Source organism: Ailuropoda melanoleuca, chromosome 16, assembly GCF_002007445.2.
Source record: "Ailuropoda melanoleuca isolate Jingjing chromosome 16, ASM200744v2, whole genome shotgun sequence".
In the NCBI taxonomy this organism is placed as follows: Eukaryota; Metazoa; Chordata; class Mammalia; order Carnivora; family Ursidae; genus Ailuropoda; species Ailuropoda melanoleuca.
Window position 1 is genome coordinate 65,012,968 of NC_048233.1, and position 24,853 is coordinate 65,037,820.

The 24,853-nt window shown below is 48.2% G+C and overlaps 1 protein-coding gene across 3 annotated transcripts in view; it reads left to right on the forward strand.

The window, feature by feature from the left end:
• Window positions 1-21,520, forward strand: part of EHF (ETS homologous factor) — a 37,120-nt gene extending 15,600 nt beyond the window's left edge. For 2 of the 3 annotated variants that reach the window (XM_002920621.4, XM_019801150.2), the window contains exons 2-9: window positions 4,701-4,800; window positions 8,461-8,706; window positions 10,958-11,020; window positions 13,677-13,745; window positions 13,866-13,934; window positions 19,049-19,111; window positions 20,330-20,525; window positions 20,615-21,520. In XM_002920621.4, the coding sequence (XP_002920667.1) occupies window positions 4,704-4,800; window positions 8,461-8,706; window positions 10,958-11,020; window positions 13,677-13,745; window positions 13,866-13,934; window positions 19,049-19,111; window positions 20,330-20,525; window positions 20,615-20,714 (903 nt within the window). In that variant the 5' untranslated portion in view covers window positions 4,701-4,703 and the 3' untranslated portion in view covers window positions 20,715-21,520. The remainder of the gene's footprint in view (window positions 1-4,700; window positions 4,801-8,460; window positions 8,707-10,957; window positions 11,021-13,676; window positions 13,746-13,865; window positions 13,935-19,048; window positions 19,112-20,329; window positions 20,526-20,614) is intronic. The other variant, XM_019801151.2, reaches the window with a different exon arrangement.
• Window positions 21,521-24,853: the final 3,333 nt, after the last annotated feature.

Here is a 24,853-nt window from a genome sequence, read left to right on the forward strand (position 1 = left end):
GGAGGAAGAGAAGGAGGGAGAAAGGGAAGGAGAGAGGAAGGGAGGGAGGAAGACAGGGAGGAAGGGAGGGAGGAAGACAGGGAGGGAGGGAGGAATAGGGAGGCAGGGAAGGAGGGAGGAGGGAGGGAGGGAGGGAGGGGAGGGAAAGAGGGAGGGGAGGGAGGGAGGAACTGGTGTGCAGAGGGTGATGTCCTGGGTGAATGTGGAACTTTGGACAATCACTGCGGGCGCAGAGTCAGCTACCCTTCTCTCTGATTGTTGCTGCCATGAAGGGAGGGGTAAGAGAAGGCAGATGAAGAAAATCTCTGAATAATCCACATTTCATTTCACTTTGGGTTTGAAATCAAATGTACAAGTTGTGTGTGTGTGTGTGTGTGTGTGTGTGTGTGTGTGTGTAGTTTGTAATAGCCCAAGTCGCAATGTATGCTGTATTCCCAGAGTGCACAGCCCCTAGGAAGACACAAAGGTGGCCCGGATGCCCCACGCACTTTCTTCACCTCCACTTACAAGGCAATTACTCTTTATTTGTACCGAGCACGGCACTGGGTGCTTTAAAGCCTCTTACCTTTTTCAATCCTCTAGCAAATCTCTGCGGTAGGTCCTAATACCATGCCTCTCTCCCAGGAGCTCGGAAAAGCTGGGGGACAGCCCAAGGTCACCACACCAGCATGATCAAAGCCTGAGGCCTCCACAGGCTCTCTTCTAACCCTGTTCTCCACTGGGGGTGATTTGGCCCCAGGGGACGTTTCGGGGGAGGGAGGGACCTGGAGGGGGTTGTGTCTGGCTTGTAGTGGCTGGAGTCCAGGGAGGCAGCCACCATCCTGCGATGCCCTGGAAGGCCAGGGAACCCACCCAGCGCAGGGCGTCAGTCTCACAGACACTGAGAAAGTCGGCTTCTCACCCTGAGCACATGGCCATCGTTGCCAGAATTCCCCCTTGAGCTAGAGATGAGGACCCAGGGGTTCTTTTCTCTGCTTGCTTTTGACTCGAAAGGGGGAATCATTCTTATTGAGGCTCTGAATTTACTTCTGCCAATCTTGGGAAGAAGCTAACTGTGTTGGAGAAATTGCTTCAGAATTGGTGTTTAAAGAAAGGGCAAGAAACTGATTTTGGCTGGAGGGTGTGCGTGCCGTGCTGGACCAGACATCATAAAATCCAGTAGGTTATTCATCCTTCAAGACAGGACATCGACATTCCCCCTCCATGCTCCCTCGAAGGCCAGAGAAGAAACTGAGTTTGGAAAGGTTGTCACACTCAAGGTCACATGGCATACAGACGGGGAGCCTGGATTCAAACCCAGACTTCAAAGGTTCCAAAGTCTCTACCTGTATCAATGTGATATTTTTCTTCAAGAAACAATAAAAGCTATGCTGATGGTAAACTGGGAAGCTTACAGAGGCGCATTAAAAAAAATCCCCCTACTTTGTAATTAAAAGGATTGCTTTTTATACCCCATAAAGTAATCTCGATGTGCCATAGAAAGCGTACATTAGTATATGGGAGTGTGGGTGAGCTGGGTGTAATAATGCTCTTTTTACAATTCTCAAGGGACATTTATTATCTATTATCTCATTTGATCTCCTCAAGACGCTTGGGAGGCTATTGGTGGGGGGTAAATGTCCTTTTCCACCTGAGGAACTGGGCCTCAGAGGGAGTAGGACTTGGGGAGAGGCTGTCAGCTACACTAGCCCTGGGCCTTCTGTGCTCACCCCTCGGGGCACCGGCCAGCATCACGGTTGGAGATGCTGACCTTCTTTTCTCATGAGCCTGGGTGAGCTCGAGTGAACTCTGACTCAGTAAGGGTTAAGCCACATGAACTCTTTTATGAGTAGTAACCATTTACTGTGCCCTGTAAAAAAAAAAAAAGAAAAGAAAAAAGAGGCCCCTCACTGTGCTGGCTCCTTTCCCTAGCAGGTGGGGTGCCAGAGGGAGCAGTGCTCATGCCACAGGCCAGCCCCTTGGGGGGCCAGGTGCTGATGAGGCAGCTGGGGCCTCCTCGTCCTACAGGCTTCTCTGTGGGTTGAGAGTAGTCCTGGATGCCTTCAGGGGATCACGGAGAGAGAAGATAACCTGCCCCAAGGGAAGGGGCTTGTGGGCGTTTGGTCATAAGTGGAGAACTGGCCCGTGCTGTCCTGCGACATTTATTGAATTCCTTGCCATTACCTGCTAAGCTTTCTGCACACACGACCTCATTTGATTCTCTCAGCCCTTTGGGTTGGGGTTGTTCTCATTTTATAGCTGGGGAAAGTGAGGATCGGAACGTTTTGGGGCTGCACATGCTTGGAACTGGCTCGACGTCATGCACGGCCAGCAGGGGACCTAGGATCTGAGCCCACCTCTCCCCAGATCCAAAGCCGGGGTGCTCAGCCCTCATATCAACCTGCCTTCTAGATTTGGGGGGAGGGGGGAACAGAAGCCCCGAACTCGTCTTGCTCCCACTGAATGGCCCCTGGGAAACAGCCCTGCAGGCAAACCCTTCCGAAAGCATTTCAGGGAAGCCCTCCCCACCCCCCAACCCCAGGCTGAAGGGCCGATCCCTCCTCCATGCAGATGGGCTGGGCTCTGAGCTTCAGCTCTTTCAGGGTTAAACAGTAACCTTTCTACTGCTTGTGGTTGAGCAAATGCCAGCGAGGAACAGGCCCAGCCTTGAGCAAACAGGAGACTGGGCCATGCCCCTTCCCTCCCCCAGCCACCCCTCTGGGGACTTGCAGGGTTTCTCTCGCCCTGGAGTCCCCCATCAGATTGCTTAGCTGAGGGCAAGTGTTCTAGAAAGCTCGATAGGAAAAAGGAGAGGAAGGTTTGGCTTGGGTTGGTCTTCCTTCTCTGAGACTGAGAAGCAAGGAGGTTTCTGGACAGGGAACAGAAGAATCGAAGCAGTCACCTTCTTTAAATTTTTGTGCAGGGAAACTGAGGCCCAAGATTGTTTCTGGTTTGGGTTACTAGAAGGGGAGCAACTCTTCTCCTCATCCCACCTGCCGTATAGCTGTGCTTTACTGTGCAGAGCGCTCCAGGTTTAGAAGCTCTTTTAACCTCCAACCCCCACGCACACAGTAGGTATGGTGACTTGCATTCTGCACGTGAGGAAACGGGTTCAGAGAGGGTAGTGACGTGTCTGAGTTAATACGAACCAGCTGGGAAGGGGTAGTGCTTGGAATCAAGTCTGCTCTTTCTGGCTTTGAAGCTCACGTATATGGTACCACCACACAGAACCCAGCTCGGCCCTCTTCCCGGCCTGCGGTCGGCTGGGGTCCTATCTTTCTTTCTCTACCTTCTACTTAGGCTGGATTCTGGCCTAACTGCCAAACAACCATGATGATGTTAATAATCCTCGCGAATGTCCTGTTTGGCCTAGCTTGACTCCCAGTCACTGCTCTGTCCCCGGTCCCTGGAACAGTACCCAGCCCATTGTAGGGTGGGTAAATATTTGCTGAATAAATCAATACACGAATGAATTTTGATGCCTCTTCCAGACCCCTCTTCTCCCATCTGAGGCCTACCTAGAACCAGAGAAGTAGGGGCTAAGTTGGAGGAGTTTGGGGGGCTGGAACTGCTCTGCTTGACCAATTTCAGTCCTGGGGACGTTGATGACACGCAAGGATGCAAGATTTCCCCCGAACAGGCAGAAAAATTTCCATGAGCTGCTGCTCTAAGGCTATGTCCTCTCCCCATCCCAACACTCTAGAAAGAGCAAGTTATCTTTACAGACCCTGAGGGACGCTCAATTGCCTTCTGGAAACAGGCAACTCTTCTTTTGAATGATTGAACCCACTTCCAGGGCTTGAGGCTGAAAGGAGGAGGGTGGCCGGCTTCCTGGTAGGGAACCGTGTAAACCCCGAGCATGGAGGGGACTATTTCTGAAGCGTAACATTTTCACGTAGTTTCAAAAAATCCAAAGAGCCCCATGTGAGAAAGGCTCTTCCCCTGAGTCCTTTCCTGAGAAAACGAGAGCAGAAAGTCACCGCCAGGTTAGCTTCGAAGCCTCTGGTGTTCTCCAGGGCTCTGAAAGGAGAGAGAAAGCTTGTCAGAAGTTTCACCGGGAAGGAAGGAGAGGGGCAGTGTCTCGTCAGAGAAGCCGACTGATCCCTGATGTGATCATGGAGCCAAATACTGGAGGCACTCTAGGGACATAGGAGTGAAGTCCTCTGAGATGTGGCCGTGGCCGTGGCCTGTGGCTGATGTCTGCACTAAGGAAGCTTGGCTAGGTGTCTGAGTGCAGGGCCACTCCGTCGTGGGGGCTTGTGAACGCCTGATTTCAGATCCAAGTTCCTGCACAGGTGCTGGGGCTGGGCCGCTGCCGGCTTGGATTTTTATTGATTGCAATTCTACTTTGCACAAAATCTCTTTGGCATTTTCACTTTTGTTAAAAAAAAAAAAAATCGTGGCTGCTGGCCAGACTCGCCCTGTGAGCAGGTATTGCATTTTCCTCCTGCTTCATTCCTGATCAGAGATTATTCATTTATGAATGGGTGGCTGTAAAAACTTGCCTCATGCATATGAAAGTTGAACCTGGAAATTTTTAATTGCCAGTGAGTTTTGCTTTTACTGAAAGGGCTGTGGTAACATGCTTTGGAGGCAATGGATGGAAGGACAAATTCTTTTTTTTTTTTTTCCTTCTTCCCGAATTAACTCTATGATCTGTGCTCTCAAATGACGTTTGTCCAGGAGGCCCTGACTGAGCGAACTGTTTGATCCCCTTACAGATCATGATTCTGGAAGGAAGTGGTGTAATGAATCTCAACCCCAGCAACACTCTCCTCCAACAGCAGCCAGCCTGGACAGACGGCTACCCCACGTGCAATGGTAAGGGGACCGAATGGGTGTCAGTGTCATTTTCCCGGGGGCTTTTCCCTCTGCTGTAATTAGGCTTTGTTTCCCAACTTCATGTTTGAAAAATACAGGTTTTATTCAGCAGGGCTGTGGGGACGAGGGGAAATGGAGAATACTTCATGCTGGAGGTCCCGATGGGCTCTTGGGGCTCCAGACAGAAGCCCATTGGAGATTTTCCATTGTTTCCTCCCAAAATTCAAGGCAGCCTGGCAGAGAGGGTGTTAGAAGATATGCCTGAAGGGAAGGCCACCTGTTGATGCTTTTAACAGCTTTTGGCTGGGATATCAAGATAGGATAGCGAGAAAAGTGTGTGTGTGTGTGTGTGCATGTTTGCATGTGTGTGCACACATGTGCATGTGTGTTGAGCAGAAGCTTGGAACTTAAGGAAGACAGGGTTATAGCAGCTTATTCTTTCTGTTTCATTTTCCAGTGACCTTCCTTTGTAAAGAGAGATTTGTCAGGAGACCATATGCCTCCCTTCGGTGCTTTAATTTAGAGCCCTTGATCAGAAGAGGGAAGGCCTGCTGCTGGGGCTTCCAGAGGGTTTGGGGATCAAGGCCATGGCTTACTGTAGTACTGAACTGAATACAGATGTTGCCAAATCAGGCCCCACACCCCACCGAGAAGGCGCTAGGTCTAGGCCGAAAGCTGTGCATCACACTGCCGTTGGTTTAAGGAGCCCTGGGCCTTCTCCTGCCCCACACTTGCTGCTAATCTCCTTGCAGGAGGCCTGCTGCTCTTGCTTCTCCTGAGAAAGGAAGATGGCCTGTCGGTCAGCAGTCTGCAAAGCAGGAGGTGGAGGGTAATGGAAGGGCTGGATTCGCCAGCCAGCAAGTGCAGCTCCTCCCCCTTCCGTTCGGAAACCCAGTCAAACAAGGTTGGGAAGTGTGGTCAGGTGACCTTCCTTTACTTGGTCACCTGTCCACAAAACTGCTCTCCTCTCTGGGCAGTGAACTTTTCTGTGGCTGGTGTCCCCAGGCTGGGCCCTGGATCATGGCAGCATTCCTTCTGTGTACTTTGGAGAAAGCGGGGGCAGTATGTTTAGCAGGGAGTAGAATTTGGGTGCCACTTGTATGTTTTACCTTCCAGAAGCCCCAAAGAAGGCCCAGCTCCTGGTCATGGTTGATGGGGTGAGGGAGGTCAATTGAGTAATAGACAAGAGAGGCACTCAGGATTTTCATGGCTTCTCCTAAAACTTTGGGAATCTGATGAGTCCCCCAGCAGATGGGTAGAATCCTCCAGTCAACTTGAGACAAAATCCAAGCTCTAACCGGATACAATAGGGGGAACCGTCCTTTAGTCTGGATCACGTGAAGTTGGGAGAGGAAATAGAGAAGCTTGTTGTCGGGTTATTGAGAGTTATTGTCTCTCATTGGCAAACTCAGAGCTGTACTGTCATAGCAGTGTAATTATTTTGGAAAAAAAGATCAAAGCCTCAGAGTCACAAAAATACAGCCCATCCTTAAACAGCTGTTTTTGTGAGACACCAAAAAATTGGAGGCACATGGGAATATCCAGCCTAAGTTCCGTGTGTTTGTATATTTGGGAATATTGCTATGTCATGAAATTTTGGAACTAGAGCGGTCCAATCCTTGCCCCTGTTCCCCACCCCAATTGGCTTCCCCTCCAGGCCCCAGGCAGAGGCTGTAGGGCTGCTTCTGTCTGGCCATGCTGTGTGAGGAGCGAAGTACACGCTGTGAGTGGTAGGCGTGACCCATGGAGCCAACCTTCGTGCCTAAATGACGTCCATCTCCTGCTGTTCGTGCTCCTGAGGCCTGGAAGTGGGGATGGATGCATAGGGGGTGAGCACAAGTGGGACTGAGCTGGAAACATATCCCCCTTCAGCATCTCTGGGGGGGGTTGAGGGCTACATAATGGCCGTTATGGGACTCAAACCTTTGGAGCTCTTTGGCTCCTTGCCACTCAAACTGTATTCATGGACCATCATCATCACCATTATCACCATCATCATCGTCATGTGGCAGCTTGTTAGGAATGCAGAAACTCAGGCCTCACCCCAGATCTATGGAGTTTGGATCTGCATTTGAACGACATTCCCTGGTGACTGACAATCACGTCAGATTTTGAGAAGTACTGATCTAGCATGCCTTGGAAGAAAAAAATTAGTGACAGTTTTCTCACGCTCTGTTTTTCTGCTGGTCCATCGTTCAGTTTGTGGGAGTCCCTGTATGTCGTGTTCAGTCGGATTTCCTGCTTCAGCTTGGTGAGCTTCAGTAGTGTCTTCCCCTTGTCCCTGCCCCTCATCTTTCCTGGATGAGAGCTCCTTCCTTTGACCTCTGTTTTCAAGGGGACTGTGAGAGCTCAGCCCCGTTACCATGTCCTCAGAGGATGGCTCTCTCCTCTCCATCCCCTCCCAGGACTTCGGGGTGACTTTGTGACATTCTCTTCAGTGAGCATGGGAGAGTCACGTATGTAGAAGTTTAGCCCATATACAGCTCAGCAATATTTATTGGCTTGGATGAACTTGACTTTTTCACTGGTATTTAATTTAACCGTCTCGCGAATGCACCTCAGACCCTTCTAGGTTTCTACATGATCTCTTCTTCAGCAACAGATTCCACCAAAGAAATATACAGAGAGCACCAACGATGGCATAGTCTCTGAGGCTGGTTTTGTAGGAGATGCAAAGATGACTAAGCCCAAGTCTCTGACCTGGAGTTTACAATTTACAAAGGAGAATAAGACAGAACCTAGAGATGTGTAAAGCAAAGCAAAACATGACAAAAGCCATTAGGAGAAATACCAAGCTCATCTGTTGGAGATTCAGGGGACATCGAGCCCTGAATAATTGTTTTTGGGGGGAGGGGTCTGTGATGTTGTTATGGGGTGGCCAGAGTCTGCTAACTGGGTAAGTATTCAACGGGGACTGACTGGCAGGATACAAACCCGGCTCAAAGAACACAAGAGAAAAAAGGCAGAAGTGATAGGTCACTTGGAGAATAGTTATGAAGAGCCTCAATGCCTGGCTTGGCCATTTTGTACCCAATGTCAGTGACTAATGGGAAGCCCCTGAAGGTAGCTGAGTAGGGAAGTGACATCACAGTGGCTGTAATAACCAGCGTGGGGCCGGGGTCGATCAGCACAGTTAGCCGGCGGCTAGGCTGGACCACTCTAGAAGCAAAGGCATCGTAGAGAAAAAGAATCTTACTCTCAGGCCTCATTTTTGGTTGAAAATGGTCTGAATCTGGGACTACGCATGTGCGTGCATGTGTGCTTGTGTGTGTGTAAGAGAGAGTTAAAAGCAGGAGAGAGAAGAGCGAGGAAGGGAACGGTGTGGGTGTGGACAATAGGCTAGTAAGTTGCCGAAACTGTAGCGATGCCTTCGCCTCCTGGTACTTCGCAGGAGGCAGGGGTGCGCTCACGCGCTCAGAGCATTTCAGCTCCATGTCCTCCTGGGGCGCCGGGGGCTAAACAGGGAGGACGTGAAGACGGGGGGGGGTGGCATTTCTGGGAGCCTCCTCTCTAGCGCCTGTCCCGGCTCCGACCCCCCACACTGACGTCCCCCCGGCTGGGGTCGTGCTGACGTCGGGCAGCCACGCGGTGCCTCCCACGTCCGAGATTATGTCCCGGAAGCACCTCGGGTCGCTCACGGGGCCGCCGCCTCTTTTGCAGTTTCCGGCGGGTTTTTCGGAGGCCAGTGGCATGAAATCCACCCTCAGTACTGGACCAAGTACCAGGTGTGGGAGTGGCTCCAGCACCTCCTGGACACGAACCAGCTGGACGCCAGCTGCATCCCCTTCCAGGAGTTCGACGTCAGCGGCGAGCGCCTGTGCGGCATGAGTCTGCAGGAGTTCACGCGCGCGGCGGGCGCGGCGGGCCAGCTTCTCTACAGCAGCCTGCAGCACCTCAAGTGGAACGGTGACTATCTCTCGGCGGAGCGAGCAGCTTCCGGGGCAGCCGAGGGCGGTCCCGCCTCCCAGTTACCGTTGCCCGAGGCGGGGAAGGAGCAAGGAGGCGGGAGAACAGGCGCAAGTCTAGGGCTGCGCGTGTGTCCGGTCCCTCGTGAACCCCAGGTCATTGCGTTTCTCCTTCCGGCTGATTTTGGAGGAGACGAAGGCTGGTTGGGAATTCACAGGAGAGGGGATCTCAGAAGACCGTTTCTTCTCTCCCCTGCGCACAGGGTTGGAGGGCTTCGTTCCCAGTCACTTGCTTGTTAAGATCCTCATGGGCGCTTTTTCTTTCTTTAAGCTTTTACATGGAGGTTCTTAGATGGGACCTCCGCGCGATAAGAAGTGATGGAGAATTAATGAGGTCTGTGTTTGTGTTTGGGGGAGCAGAAGGCTCCTAATATTTCCATAGATTCTTAAAAAGTCCAAAATGCAAAAAAAAAAAAAAAAAAAAGAGAGACTGAGAGAGGGTTAGAGCTAATGGTCTGGACACGTGTGGGATGCCTCTGCAGCGATTTCTGGAATTAGTGCTGCTCTAGAGCCCCGACTGGGTCTCTCTGGAGGCCCCACCCAGAGCAGAGGCAAGCTACCCCCTCAAACGCTGTCCATCAGTGATAGTCTCTTCACACACGTTCTCCCCTGGCTTCTAAGACGCTATCGGGCAAACAACAGCTTCTTGCAGAATGTCTTTGACACTGACATAAGGTTCTTCTGACAGTGCTGATAAAAATAAAGTTAGTTCTTCTGGGAGCTGTGGGCATCTTGGAAGACAGTAATATTATATAGGATAGTGAGCTGGCCTGTCCACGTCAGAACAGGCACGTCTGTCTTAGCAGGACCTATGTTTGGGCAGGTCTCTGGGACTTTGGGAATCAGGAGGTCCAGGGCTACGGACCAGATTCCGACCCTGACAGCTGCATCACCACTGCGGAGGACCCAGGCTCTGGTCGAGAGGCTGGCAGCTGGGGTGGCCATTTGGGATGACCTCATTCAGCTCCCGGGCACTCCCTTCTTCCCATCTGCCTCCCAGAGATGGCTGCTCATTTTTCTTTTACTAGAACCAAACCAAACAAGGCTCTAGAAATAACCCCCAGGAATCTTCAGAAGGAGCAGACTTACATTTGAAGATATAAATATATTTGCCTCCCTACCTTCAATTAGATCCATTCCTTTAAAGCTTTGCCCTGATTGAAGCCTGGGGCAGACAGGCTTGGGAGGCAGAGAGCAAAGGGGTGGTGGCCAACTTTGACTTTCCATCTATGACCTTCCATTATTTCTTTGGCCCCACTGTATGCTGTCGGTGCCTCTGAATGCCTAATGACCAGATTTCTCTCCTTTGTTTCATTGTTCACCTTTTTGTAGGGATTCTGTTAGCTTGTATTCACTGAGTGTTTATTTATACTGGACATTCTAAGTGAATTGATTCATTTAATGACCTTATGAAAAAATAAACAGTGTACCCATTTTACAAATGGGAAACCTGAAGGTCAGAGAGGTTAAAGGTATGACCTCTGCTCCTGAGATATTTATAACCTGGTTGGAGAGGAAAAACATACAAAACTCATTCACATGTGTGTGTATATATACTTTTATATTTGATATACAAATATCATATTTTACATATATATTACCAAGAGAGGAGTTGCAAGGCATAAAAAAGAGGAGAATCACTTCATTTATGTGGACATATCTCGTAGATTGGATCCAATCAAAGTGGGTGATTACATTTAAAATCAAAGAAGAATCAAGCTGGTGAAAATGGTTTCTCCTGCATTTTCGTCTTCAGCCTGTATCCTGTTAGTAGGGGAAAGCACTTTAGAGGCCATTTACTGACTTTATCTGGTTTAATCCCCTCCATTTACAGACACACTAACCAAGAGCCGGAAAGGCCAAGTGCCTTGCAACTCTTGGTGGGAAAACTGGCCTTCTGGCTTCTTAAGTTCTATTTCCGCCATCCTGGGATGGCTTCTCTCTACCAGACCAAATAACTGCATTGGAAGTAGATGGCCTAGCTACTGCTTTGCTGGGCCAGGGACTCCAGGCTCCAGTTTGTAGACGCTGAGAGGAAAGCCCCCGGCCTCGGCACACGGAGGTGGACAGGTGGCAGGACTGGCAGAAGCTCTTCCAAGAAGCCAGCTCTGTCCTGGTGGACGCTTTCGGGGCTGGTTTAAATTCTGGCGCCATGTGGGCCGGCTCTGACTTCCCCCATCTGTCCTTTACAGGCCAGTGCGGCAGCGACCTGTTCCAGTCCGCACACAATGTCATTGTCAAGACAGAGCAAACCGGTGAGTAGCAGCAGACAAACGGAGCCAACTTGGGAGGCAAAGCCCAGGGGGAGGGCAGTTGGGAGGCAGACAGCAGAGCGTGGGAGCGGGACGAATCCAGTGCTCTAGCAGGAAGCCAAGGGATGTTTCTTCCCTGGCTCTCTCCAATGGGCTGCCCCACCGTGAGTCTTGTTCCTTGCCTTGGGGGCCAGGGACTGCCAAGTCTTCCAATCTAGACTGAAGCTGTCCACACTTCTGGGCCTCTTGCTACTGGTTAGGGCATCATCCAGGCTTGGGTCCAGGAGCTGGGGAAAATGCAGGGTCTGGGTGGGCCTTCTTCTCACATGAAGAGAGTCAGGGTCTTGGGCTGGGCCAAGTTAGGAGAAGCAAGGGGAGAGAAGAGAAAGGTCCAGTGTCTCCTCACCGCTCCTCCCTCGGTGGGAGTGCATTTCACAAGAAGGAGGAAGCTACAGACTCCCTGTTGTAGTTACCGTAGCTTCTGGAAGGCTTGGGGGCCGTCCGAGAGCAGCTGCAGAACCCACCCCCTGCCTCAAGTACACTTTTGGACAGATGACGCTCTTCTAGGCTCTGAGTTAGGTCTGCCGTCTCCCAGGGTCTGTGTTTGTGTTTTGTTCTCCTTCCCTCGTTCAATCAGTCCTCCTTGTCTGTCCCCAATCTTTCTCCTGGGAACCCACTGGACCTGCACCAGGAGGAAGGGCGCAGGCAGTAACTGCCTGGAGAAATGTGCCCCAGGGCCTCTCACCTATCAGAGCTCCTTGCATATTGACCTTTGGCCTATGACCTCTCAGTCACGGGAGAGCTCCGCAAGTCCCGCCACCACCCCCCAGTCCCCTGGCCTTGATAAAATTGGGCTGCTGCTGCTGCTCCAGGGTCACTCCCCACATCCACAGCAGTGAGATTGTGAGCCACGTGGGATGACCGAGGTTGCCAGGCCTCCCTGGGGCTCTCGTGCCAGTCACCAAGGACGCATTTGACCCAAGGTGATTTGTGAGTTGCTAGGGGATGATATTGGTCCCATGCAGTTATTGGCTCTTTTATAAGGGGCTAGTCACCATTATTAAAGAAGAAGCAATAGCTGCTAAGCGTGTTAATTAGGTCTTCCTAGCCTTGCCCTTCCCCCCACAAAGGCCAGGGTTTGGGTTCCCGGGGTGGCCTGTGTTTCTGGGCCTGACTGCCCTAGAGGGAGACACAGGACTTGGCCCAGAGGTTGGGCCTCCACCCCCACTCCCACTGGGACCTGAGAGTGAGCCCCACTGGAGAAGCCAGCTGGTGTTGGAGAGGCCCCAAATAACTTGGTAATTCCTCCTTGACCATCCAGACAATCTCGTGTTGCCAGTTCAGAAAAGCTGAGCCAAGGGGTGGAGAAGGTCCACCCTAGGAGGAGGGGAGAAGAAGCTCTTAGAGGGGCCAACACCCCCCAGACCTTTTCGGTTCAGTTTGTTTTCAGAGACAACAACAGGTGTACGAGGTGACCCAATGAGGAGAGAGGGTGTAACCCTAAGAGATTGGGCTTGGGGTGCCCAAACACGTAGCTATTAGTTAAAATACCAGCTAAATCCCTATGTCGTAAACAGGAGGACTTAGCCAGTGAGTCAGGTCTTATACTATTTATGCTATAAAAACAAAATGAAACTCGGCCAGTGGCTTACCACCCTGACCCTGAAATTCAGAACAGAGACAGGAGGGGAGCTGAGGGCAGCCTCCATATGTGAAGAGGGGAAAGCAGGAAGTTCCTGGTGGGGATGAGGTGAGAGCTCCTGCCAGGTCTCACAGCTCTTGGCCAGAAAAGAAAATGCTTCTGTTGGAGATCAGCCTAGACGTGGGGGTTGTGTAGGAGTTGGGCTTCATTTGGGGAAGGTAGATGGGAGTTTCCTCTGAATCTGAAATCCAAAGAGTCAGACATGCTTACCCAGCACGCTGCCGGGGTGGGGTGGGGGGAGAGGGAGTGCGCTTCTCCTCCAAGATGAGGAAATGGGGCTAGGTCTTTTGCTTGATTTGGTGACACTCTTTTCTTCTTCTCCTCTGTTTTGTTTGGAGAATTTTATGTCACCCCTTATGTTAATTGGAGAAAGCCTGAAGGGAGGGGGCTGTCACCCAACCAGAGGGGAAGCTTCCGGAATTTCAGCCATGAAGACATGGTGATGAAGACTGACTAGACTTTCCTGAAAGAAACATTAATTCCCCCCCGGAAGATATTTCTAGGAAATGACGCTCATTAATTAGGAATTATTTGTCCTTAACAATTTCTTTTTCTAATGTAAAAATATTCTGATGATTATACAGTAGCATGCAAGACGATTCCAGGCTCCTGAACCCCCTCCCTGCTGTGTGCGTACTGGGAAAATTCCCAGGAAGCCAAAGCATTGTTCTAGGACAGGGTCTCACTACGTTATTCCCTCACTTCCCTAAAGAGGCTGTAGGTGTAGGACACACACGGTTGGGGCCATAGCAAAGCCCATTTCCCATAGGATGCCGGAAGAGAAAGGAATTAACATTCTTAGAAAGTAGCACGTGATAGAAGCAGAATCTTATCCTTTCTCTCTGCGGACCACCCACTAGGCCCAACACCTCTCTGATGAGCCGTGAGCTAGAAAAGGCAAGCTCATCACCCAGGGAAAGATGATTGCTGACCATTCCCATTTTTTGTCTTTTGTAGACCCTTCCATCATGAACACCTGGAAAGAAGAAAACTATTTATATGACACCAACTATGGTAGCACAGTAGGTAACTAACTCCCCAACACTTACAGGCCTTCGAGATTCTTCTTATTCTGTTTTCTAACAGCCACGAAGTTATATTGTAAGGAGGGGTCTCTTAATGTCGTTTATCATTTCATTGCTGCAGATTTGTTGGATAGCAAGACGTTCTGTCGGGCCCAGATCTCCATGACAAGCACGGGTCACCTTCCTGTCGGTAAGTTGTCCTGACATCAGGGGCTGAGGGCGCCTCATGCAAGTGCTTGCTGAGAATTACTCAGAATTACAACACCCTATGTTTCCACTTTGCTGGAGTTTTTCTCGTTAAAAGACTGGGAAAGGAATGGAGTTACTGTTTTGAAAAGGCCTGCTTTTGAGCCAATATTTGTACGTTGAAAATGACCAGCAAGGAAGGCTCTAGGAAAAGTGTTTGTCTCCTGTGAAACCAAGTCACTCTCTTGTGACAACAACAACTCCTTTCAGTGAAAGCTTGCCCTTGGGAAATTGTCTGATAAAACTGTTCAGCCATGGGTATACATATGGGGGAAGAAGGCTGTATTTAATTTTCAACAGTCTATTTCTGACTTTAGAGAAAGAGTACCTCAAAGTGGCCTTCAGAGGTCAGTGAACGGCAGTGATGATCTCTGGGTAGTGGGGTAGCTGTCGGAAATTTCTAGAACCCTGGCTATCACAGATCAGCTTTTAAGCCTGACCCTGATGACTTATCGGGGCTCTCTGATTAGTCAGACCATCTGCTCTTTATGAATTGTGTTCACGTTAGTTGTGTTTGGCTAAGATTGGATGCAACCGGGGTCTATCCTTGACTTGCAGTCAAGGTTCCCCTGAAAGGGTTGTTCCATCGGGAGTCTGGAGAAGGGCTTTCAGACGATCCTTCCTTCTCCCCTTACAAAGAGGCACACTGGTACATGCCCTGTGAGCATGAGAACACTGGGGAGGTGAACAGAGGGTTTTGTGGTGTCCCTTGACCTGGGTGCGAACTCATAAAACTACTTGGGTCTATGGAATTTGGAGCTTAGACTTGTCATGAGTTAATTGCTCTTTTCTCGGCATTGAAGTTGGGCATCTTCAGAATTGGGATTTAAATGAATGCTTGTGAAGGAACTTGGAGTCACACAGCCTCTCCTCCCCCGAAACCTCCCCTTGTTTTTGCTTTTGTTCAGTGTGTTTTTAAGAACCGAAATAATGAGGTTTGAGGTTTTTTGTTGTCAAACCCCTTGAATGAAGCAGGGCTGGGAGCCAGTGTCGATGCTTCTGGAATGAAGGTTAAGAACGGGGGCCAATTCATTTCTCGACTTCCCCCTCCCCCAGTGGGCACAGCTTTATGTGTCACGCTCAGCATTTGTTCAGCTTAGGAAACAGATCAGATACTGAAAAGGCTCTGCAGTGGGTTTGCCGTTCTGAGGGAACTGAGCCAATCGGGGGAAATTTCTGCCGCAATCATTGCCACCCAGTCAAGACCGAGGGTTTCAGAGCCGCGGAAACCACCCGGTCACACTCTGACTTCCTCTCACACCTTGTAAGGTGGTTCCTCCCGTGTCCTTCCGGTTGCGTCTCTGGCTTATGGCAAAAGATTGCAGCTAAGAATAAACTTGCACTGACCACTTCCTGAGCCTTGGGGGTTGTTGGGTCCTGAGGCACCTGGGAAACCTAAAAGGCACAGTCACAGCTCTCCTGCCCTCACAGCCGCCCATCTCTCTTCTGTATCCTGGCTTACCTTCTAGAATCTCAGCATCCATAGGGTCCAGATCTGCTTTCATATTTGCAGCAATAGGGAACTCACTGTCCCCTTATTCCATTTCTGAATCATCCTTAAAACGGGCTTTATTGATCTGTACTCCTTTCCCTCCCTTGATCCTGGATTCCCTTGTCCCCCATTCCTATCCTTCAACTGTAACACGGTGAACAAATCCAGGACCTTTACCAGAATTATGACTGGTAGAATCAACTCAGGGTCGGGGGCTGGCAGCTTCTGGAGGGCTGAGGGATAGTTAATTACAGCCTTGCATGGGTCCATTCCTTCCAGAAAGGTTTAGTCTCTACTGGATGGGACCAGAACACCTAAAAAAGGACCTTTGTCATTTGTCTGAGTCTTTCGCTTTCAAGTTCCCATGGGATTGAGTGCAGTTAAATATCTTCCTATGTTTTAATGCAAGTTACAAGCCAAGCGAAGGCGAGGCTCCAGGTAAACTGATGCCCTCTGTGATAAATGCAGGTGGGGAAGCGGGCTTTGTTTGGATTTCTCTGTCATCTGCCCATTTCACAAAATGGCCGCTGCCAGTGTTCCTGATCTGCCCGATAGTCCTCGAGCCAATCACGCCAACCCGGGCTTGATGTGTTTATTCACTGACTCGTTGAGCCTAGAGCTAGGGTGGCATGGTCTATTATAACACTGACATTTGTATATCCCGTAAAGAAATGGCTCACAGCTGAATCACATGCAAATGCTTCTTCTAATCTTTGCTTCTTGCGAAGCGGCTTAGCTGAAGTCATGCTCTGGAACTTGCGTCATACGCCAGTGGCTTGGTGCTCCCCTTGCCCAGACTGGACCTTGGCCTGAGGTGCCTGGGAGCAGAGTGAGAGAAAGCTGAGCTGGACGACTTCCCCAGAGCAAGCCATTATTTTACAAGAATGAATCACTCAGCCACACGGCTAACTTCAAAGGTTTTGACTTTTATTTTAGGGGGAGGGGAAGACACGGGGAGAGGCCATCGTATTCAAGTGAGGTTTCAGATCAAAAGACTTCAGTGCGAAGGCAGGTCAGTGATCCCACAGCTTGCCCACACACAGGGGACAGGAAGAGGAGGCTGGAAGAAATCCGAGTTTTCTTTTGCCTTTGGCTGCATATTCCTCCATATTATGACAGAAACATTTTTATTAGGGGATTTATTTTGTTCTCTGTTTTTTGGTTTTTCTTTGAAGCTGGATGGAAGTCCAGTCTGGGTAAATGGCTGACATCTCACAGAGAACATTCCCTCACGGTCTGTCTGGTCTGGGGTCTTTAAGTCTAGAGACCATGGACTCGTTAAGTGAGCCTAAACCCCTGAAGCTGTTTACAGATTCTCACGAGTGTACAATTATGTGCATTTTTCTGGGGAGAGGGTCCAAGGTTTCCATCTTATTCACAAAGGTACCTTAGCCCCTAAAGTAACTGATTCTGTGTCAGCTCGGAACCTCTAAACAGTGACGGAGGCCAATAAGCCGAGAAACACTTGGGTTTTTCTGAATTCAACCCTGGCTCTGAGATCATGGTCCTGCATCCCTCCTGGATGCCATTGGAAAATGAGCTTTGCTTGTGGCCTACTGGGTAAATGCCACTCTTTGTCTGCAGAACAACGCGGCCCTGTCAGAGTGATGTATCACTTGGAAACCGGGGTGAGTGCCAGACCTGTCGCAATATGGTCACATCCTGATGGGGTGTTGCAACCTCACCCTGAAACCTACAGGGCAAGAGAGTAGAGCCTCCTTGCATTTCCTGCGAATTTGCCCTTCCAGATTTCAGAGAAACCCAAGTCAGGTGCAGGGCCTCCTGCTGACAATGCCAGGGGAGAGATTCTTTGCCTGAAGAAGAGGTTTCTCAGCTAACCAGAGCTTATGAAATCCCTGTCCTCCTTCTACCGTGGCTCATGGAGAAACGGCCGGGAATGCTGAGTCGTGACAAGCTGGGTGCTCTTGTCGGTGACTGTGCATGTATGTATGCCCATGCACGCTGGGAAATCCAGAATCATCGACTTGGAATTACTTTTTCCCACTAACTTGAACATTAGAGAACTGAGCCTCATTCTTGGCAGGGAAGACTTCTGTGAAATCTGTTATGTGCCATCGCCTCTAGAATTGGCACTGAATGATGGTTGAGACTGAAGCCTCTGGATTCAAATTGTGTGTGTTGACAATGTGGTTCCACTTTCAGGCTGTGTGACTTCAGACAAGTCACCTGACCTCTCTGTGTCTCAGCTCCTGCACAGATCTCTGGATAGTACCCACCTCAGAAGGTTACTGAGTGAAGTGAATAGGTCATTCATGTCCAAAGCGTAGCACAGTGCAAGGTACACAGTAAGCGCTCAATAAACAGTAGTATTCTTCTTCACCATTTTGTTTAGGAGCTATTGGTTATTCTGACTTTTTGGAATCGTGAACCACTCTTGACAATGAAATGAATGTCGTGAGTCCCATGGGTCCTCTCCATTCGCATGCAGTTTCAGTCAGTCCGTAATGCCCTTGAAGGCCACACAGGGATCAGCAAACCCCAGCTGAGGAAGCCCCGATGTACAGCGCACTGAGAGCCGCGTTTTGCTGGCCCAGTTTCTTACCAGGAGTGGCTTGTATTTAGGGACTACTCTGTATTCAAAGTGCTGCATTACTGATTGAGAGATTTTTTGGTAAGATCTGCCTTGGTCTTCCTGACACCTGAAGCGTCCATTCACACACACACATACACACACACACACAAACGCAGTGCTAAACCATTTATTTTTCTTTTTAAGAAGTTTCATTTCACCAGATTTGCCTGTCATCTTGTCTTTGGTGATACTCACAAGGGTTACCATAATGAGTCATTTGTTAAACTAATCTGTGTTTCCATAGTCCACTGGTGGCCCTCTGTACTGAGCGCAGGCCAGTCAATGGCCCCTTTGTCAGACTGATTAAAATGTAACTTTGCATGCCAAAAAAGGGCACTCCTCTGGCTTAAAAGCCATTTTTCTTTGTTATAAGTGTTTACATTCTGTATTATATAAAAAAAAAATCCACACCCATGCACACACACACACACACACACACACACACACACACAACTTCTTTCAATGACCTAAATCCTTCAATGGCTTCCTATCTCTCTCCGAATAAAGCTAAGATCCAAAAAGAGTCCCACAAAGCCTTACTGATCTCAACCTCTGCCCTTTGTTCACAGTCACACTGGCTTCCTTCTATTCTGTGAATGTATCAAACGCATACTGACCTCAGGGCCTTTGCATTTACTGTTCTTATTCATAGACGGTTCTTCTGCGAGCTCTCTGCGTGGCTGGCTGTCTCCCTCACATCTTCTGGTCCCCTTCTCTGAGAGGTCTTCTGTGACCACCTTATATTTAATTGCAAAGTATTTACACCTTCACACTTTTATCCCCATTTCTTACCCTGCAAGGTTTTTCTTCATAGTACTTATCATCTCTGTTTTGTTTTGCTCGTATACGACACACATAAACAGTGCCAGGCATGTAGTAGGTGCTCAGTAAATACTGGTTAAATGCGTGGATGAATGAGTGGCAATGACTGTAGGAAGTAGGTAAATTAAGCATCTCTCATTGTTCCTTTTAGCAGAGTCACCTGAGATGAAAAAGGAGCAAGACCACCCAGCAAAGCCCCACACCAAAAAGCACAGTAAGTTGGCTGGCTTTCAGATGCCTGTTGCCCCTTCCCTTCAGGGCGGGTGTAACTGAAGGCCACTAGGTTTTAGGCAAATACTGCCTCTGCTTGTCACTTCCATTTCTTCATCTCAGCCTGTTTAGGGTGAGACAGTGAGGGCATCACTCGCTGGCAAAGTAAGCCCCTCTGCAGTTTCTCGAAGTGGAGATCCACTGGATATTTCCTCCTTGTGCTGTTCTATTTGTTCTAAAACTGAGATCCCAGTGAATGAGAACTGCTTGCAGGCACAAGATTAGCGGTTTCCTTCTCTCCAGAAAAATAGATGGGAAGAGAAGATGGGACGAAAGAATGGAGATGTATTCTTCTTTCTTTTGTTGATTGTTGACTTCCTGCCTTTGTTGAGTGTTGATCCAAGAAAGGACTGTTTACTCCTCATATTCAACAGTGTTCTTTGGAAGTAGTCTTTCCCCCAGTAATAAAACTTTATGAAAATATATGAATTCTTAGAGACGTGGAGGAGAGGGCTCAGAAAGAAATCAATTGGACATTGTTACTATTTGCTACTCCGTGTCGTTCCGCAGAATTGAATCAACAGAGCATGATAAACAACTGGGAGGTGTTGTGTCATGTGGGTCTTGGGGGGTCAGGTAGGATTTGGTTGCTAATCTTAGAAGAGTAGCTGCTTCATTGTCAAATTGGCCCCCTCACCTCCTACCAAGCCCCGCCCCAATATATTCTAGGAGTTAGAGTTCTAGAGCCTTTCTGATGTGCATTTGACTGAACCACTGGGTGAGAATGCTTTACTTGGGCTGAGGTTCTAAATGGAAGTGGTTGAAATTTGCTTTTCTGGGAAATGACAGATGACAAGGAATCCTGAACAATTCATCAACAGTAATGAAAAGAGACACCCCCCCGGCATAGGAGGTCTAAGACCTATTCCTTGGTCTTAGCTTTACCACTAGCTTATTGGGGGATCTTGGTCAAGTCACGTGAATTCTCTGTGTCTCAGTTTCCTGATGTAAAAACTAAAAAATTGTGCCAGTTCATTCTCAAATACCGCCCCCCTTTTTTTAGATAAAATATTTGGTGATTCTCTGATCCGACTGTGCTGGTGGATAGGGGAAAATTGAGCATGTCCTCCTTGATGGGAGATATTGCAACTCTATGCTTCCTCTGCCCCTTCTTTGCTATGACTTTGGCCATTAATAAATTCCTTTTCCAACTTGTCCTCAGATCCACGAGGGACTCACTTATGGGAATTCATCCGTGACATCCTTCTGAACCCAGACAAGAACCCAGGGTTAATCAAGTGGGAAGATCGGTCTGAGGGTATCTTCAGGTTCTTGAAATCAGAGGCTGTGGCTCAGCTATGGGGCAAAAAGAAGAACAACAGCAGCATGACCTATGAAAAACTCAGCCGAGCGATGAGGTGAGGCGTTTCCAGTCCTGACCGTGACCGCTTCTTCCCCTGGCAGTCTTTGTCAGACCCGCCACCTTACGCGATATCTTTTGTTACAGATATTACTACAAAAGAGAAATTCTGGAACGCGTAGATGGACGGAGGCTGGTATATAAATTTGGGAAGAATGCACGTGGATGGCGAGAAAATGAAAACTAAACCTGCCAACACGTTGAACACAAACCCAAACATTCCCCCAAATGATAGCAAGCCAAGAACTCCTGGACAGAAGTATTCCAAAGACTACTTTTCTCTAATATTTATGTACCTTGAGGGGGAAGAACATCCACTTCTAATGGGAAGAAGGAACACTACAGTTGATGAAATTATTTTGTTACTTTGAAGTATGTCCTATATGGGGAACCAATGTACACAGTTTTCTGTGAAATCTGATGCTGTATGTGGTCATGATTTGTTTTTGCCTCTATTGTGAAGTTCCTTTCCACTGCAAGAAGAGCAGGATTTGCAACCTTGTGCTTCTTGCTAAGAGAAAGAAAAAAAAAATTAGAGGGCATTAAATGTTTTTATATGCAAAATGATTAGGAAAAGGTGACGTGTCCTCTGCGCATGAGCACCCGCGTGGCCTCATCAGGAGAGGAGGGCGGGGTTGCCAGGATGAACTTCAAGGTCTCAGATTGACAGGGTGACCCCGAGGATGCTGGGAAGTTTAACCTGACCTTTAGGAGCCAGTGAGTGGAGCATGAAGACTTCCAAAATCCAAGTGGACTCTAATCACTGCATAATCACATGACTTGCAATGCTTAAATTAGCAAGAATAATGGTGAAGGCTTTCTACTCATTCAAGAATGATTTACCTGATGCCAAGGCTGTCTCTCTCCCTCCCTCTTCGATGACCGGGGGAAAAAACTTCAAATGACATCTCTGCTCACTTCTAGGTATTTAAGAGAGGGTCTAGCCTTGGTTGTTTTTAATCCCAATTGTTCAAAATAAATGGGAAAAAGGAGGTGGTGATGAGTTTGCGCTTGTATTCCTATAGCCCATCGATTCCCGATTAGCAAAATGGACATTTTTGGCTGAGTAATTCTTTGTTGTGCATGATTTGGCTACCTTGCTCATTGTACGGTGTTTAGCAGTATCTGCGACCTTTACCCACTGGATGCCAGTTGCACTCCCATCCCCAAAGCTGTGACATCTTCAGGCATTGCAAGATGTCCCTTGAGGGGCACCATTGTCCTTGATTGAGAACCACTGATGTAGCCTGCTGAGAGAAAGATAGTGATTTACTCACAGAACAAAAATATGTGTAGATCTTTCAGTCCCTAGAGTGAAGTAAAAGCAAGACTTCAAAGTCAACCAATTTTTAAGTTTTAAAATGTTAGAGACAATGGTAATTTTAGAAATGGGAAATCTAGAGGGAATTTTCAGCATCCCGAATGAGAGCCAGAGTCCGATAAATTAAACACAGTAATGTAGCAAGAATTATAATGGAAGACATTTCGCTAGAATGACAACGCAGAGTAAAAATTACATTGCAAAAGAAAATGCTGAGAGAAGAGTGAGAGGGAGAAGGAAAGGGAGAGAGAGCGCCACAGAAAATCTTTCCTCTTTGGATGATCACTTTCCTGTCTTAGCTGGACTCATCCCAAAGTGAACGGTGTGTTGCCTAGATTTGTGTCCAGAGGATTTTTTTTTTAAGGCAGAGAAAAGAAAGGTAGATGGAAGAGAAACAGGTCAGTTCAGGAGCTATGGTCAGTCGGAAGTTGGGAATTTCTTCAGTGGAATAGTTCTGGAGATTTATCACGGGGTCCTGCAGCCTGGGAGAAGCAGAAGGCTACAGACATTTTGAAAATGGGTTTGAACACCCAGACCCCTTTTGCACCTTTTCTTTTGGCTCCCCACGTCCTTGGCCTTCTCCCCTCTTTTGCCTCTCTACCTTGAACAATAATATGGGGATGGAGACAGCCGATCTCCTCAACGAATGGAGCACCGACTACCATGTCTTACGCAGCAAAGGTGAGCGAGTCATAGTCTAAGGCTACAAAGTGTTTGTAATGTATTCAGAAGGCTGGAAGTAAGAATTAAGAATTTGTCCTGATTATAATGAGAGCGATTATGGACGGTGACCTTGGAACGGCAGCTTAGTGAGATGGTCTTCTGAAGGTACAACCAAGGCCACTTTCATTTCTGCCTGGCTGGGTCACCTCCGCAGAGGTGTTATTTGGTGTTGTCAAGTAACAGTTACTGAGGGAACTGAGAGAAATAACAGTGAGCAGCACAGACCTGAAAGACACACCTTGCTTTCCCAGCGAAGATGAAGAACTCTGAGGCTTTCCCAGCATTTCACTATGTTTCACCTGGAACAAATTAAACATCCAAATATCTGAACCGGTGTAAACGCACGAATGTTCGCGTGCCTGTGTGCATCTGAATCGCGTGGAGTTATTAGGGACGTCTGCTAATTCGCTCTCTGCTCTTTCTTCCCTGGCATTGCCTGTTCATCATCTAGGGGGGGCTAGATCCTTCCCTGAGCTCACCATTCCCCAAACCTGCAGGTTTCTCACGTTCCTCCAAATTGGCCTTGGCTCTTTCTGCACCCTCCCCGTTGACGAGCATTTTCTGCTAGGTAGCAAGTAAACCTGGGGAGTACTGATTGGAACAGTTCTGCAGATAATTAACAGATTGCATTCTTTGTTGAAAGTGACGGTTTCTTGGCACCCAGTTCCTGCTTAAATAGGCTGGAGTATTAAGTTCTCAACATATCTCTCTATTGTCTTGGCTGGAGTTGATGCATTTTCTATGTGCTGTTCGTGACTTGGAGAACTCAAGGTAATCGAGCCATGCCAGCTTGGGGTGTGAACAGAATACTTCCCACCACAGTGTTGCAAGGGAGAGCAAAATCCCAGAGATAAGCCAGCATCAGGTGAAGCTCCCCCCACCCCCGTTTCTTGGGGACTCACAGCTTCTCACTCAAGAAGCTTATCTGTGTTGGATACTCATAATGTCCCTACACCTGGTCTCCTTGAACTCTCAAGGCTTAGGCTCTAATTTGCCATTTTCATGGGAATCTGAGGCAGGAAGTATGTTGCTAAGACTTTATCAGACTCACAGAATCTGAGGCTCCTGGATATTTGGCTTGATGAAATTTGAGCAAGGTCCTGGATCCCAGAGACATACACGCATACCTTCTTGAACTTGTCTTCTGAACAGGGCGGAGACCCAGGTGATGAGTTTTCCTTTGAACATGCTGGGCCTTCCTCAAAGTTCTTGCCTTGCTAGACTATAAGCTTTTGGAGGGCAGGGAGTATATCTTATCCATTGTTTCCCAGCACCTAGCATGGGCTAGGTCCTTGGGAAATATGTGTTGACTTAATGAATGAATGTCTTCTGGAAGACATCTCCATATCCGTAATCAGGATGTGAATCATTGCTTCAGTGGAATAAGAGCACAATGGCCAAAACTTCAAGAACATGCTATGTATTAGATGAACATTCTACTGTGAGACTTTTTACTTTGCCTTCCTACTTGTCCGGAAATGAAACCAAACAGACAGGTTGTTTGGTTCCACAAGTCAACATATGTTGGATGAGAATTCTGTTGCCTTATTAGGAGCTGTTGAGACTTATCTGGTACGAGAAGCCAGTAACGGACCTTTGACCTGTTTTAACCAATGAAGGTTATGAATGTGTTTATACGATGTATGTTGCTATTTAAGTGTAAAGAAGTTCTAAGTTTTAGTATTTGGGGGTTGGTTTATATATATATTTTTGTCTTTTTGAAAAAAAGGGATCTTTTGATAAGGTTAGTCATGCACATTAGATCATAATTCTGCAAGTGTGTTGTTTTTCAAATCTATAAAATAGAGGCAAAGGTAAAATAGTAAGAGGGAAAGGCAATTATCTCATTCTTTTATAGTTAAACAAAGCATTTGTTGAGGGCCTACGATGTACACAGAACGGAGCCATCTCTGTGAGGAGCTCCTTGAATTCTACAGAATGTAAGAGATGTCCCGCACGACCCTGTTCCATGGGTACATCCGGTGCGAAAGAAGGAAAAGCACAGCAATCACAATATTACAGCTGAGTTAACTCCAGCACTGGTTCTCAGGATGTCTTTTCTGGAATAGGAGGTAGAACACTTAGTAAAAACCCATTGAGACTGTGCCTTAGGAACCACCGAAATGTATAAGCCCTCACAAGTTTAGCTTAATTGGAATTAATCTTTCTGTAGCTGTCTGCATCATTCTTGCTTTTCTCCCCATTTGGCTTCTGGGTCGACAATTAGTGGGAAACAGTCCTACTGCCGCTATGTTTTAAAAAATCAGAAATCTTGCCCTTTA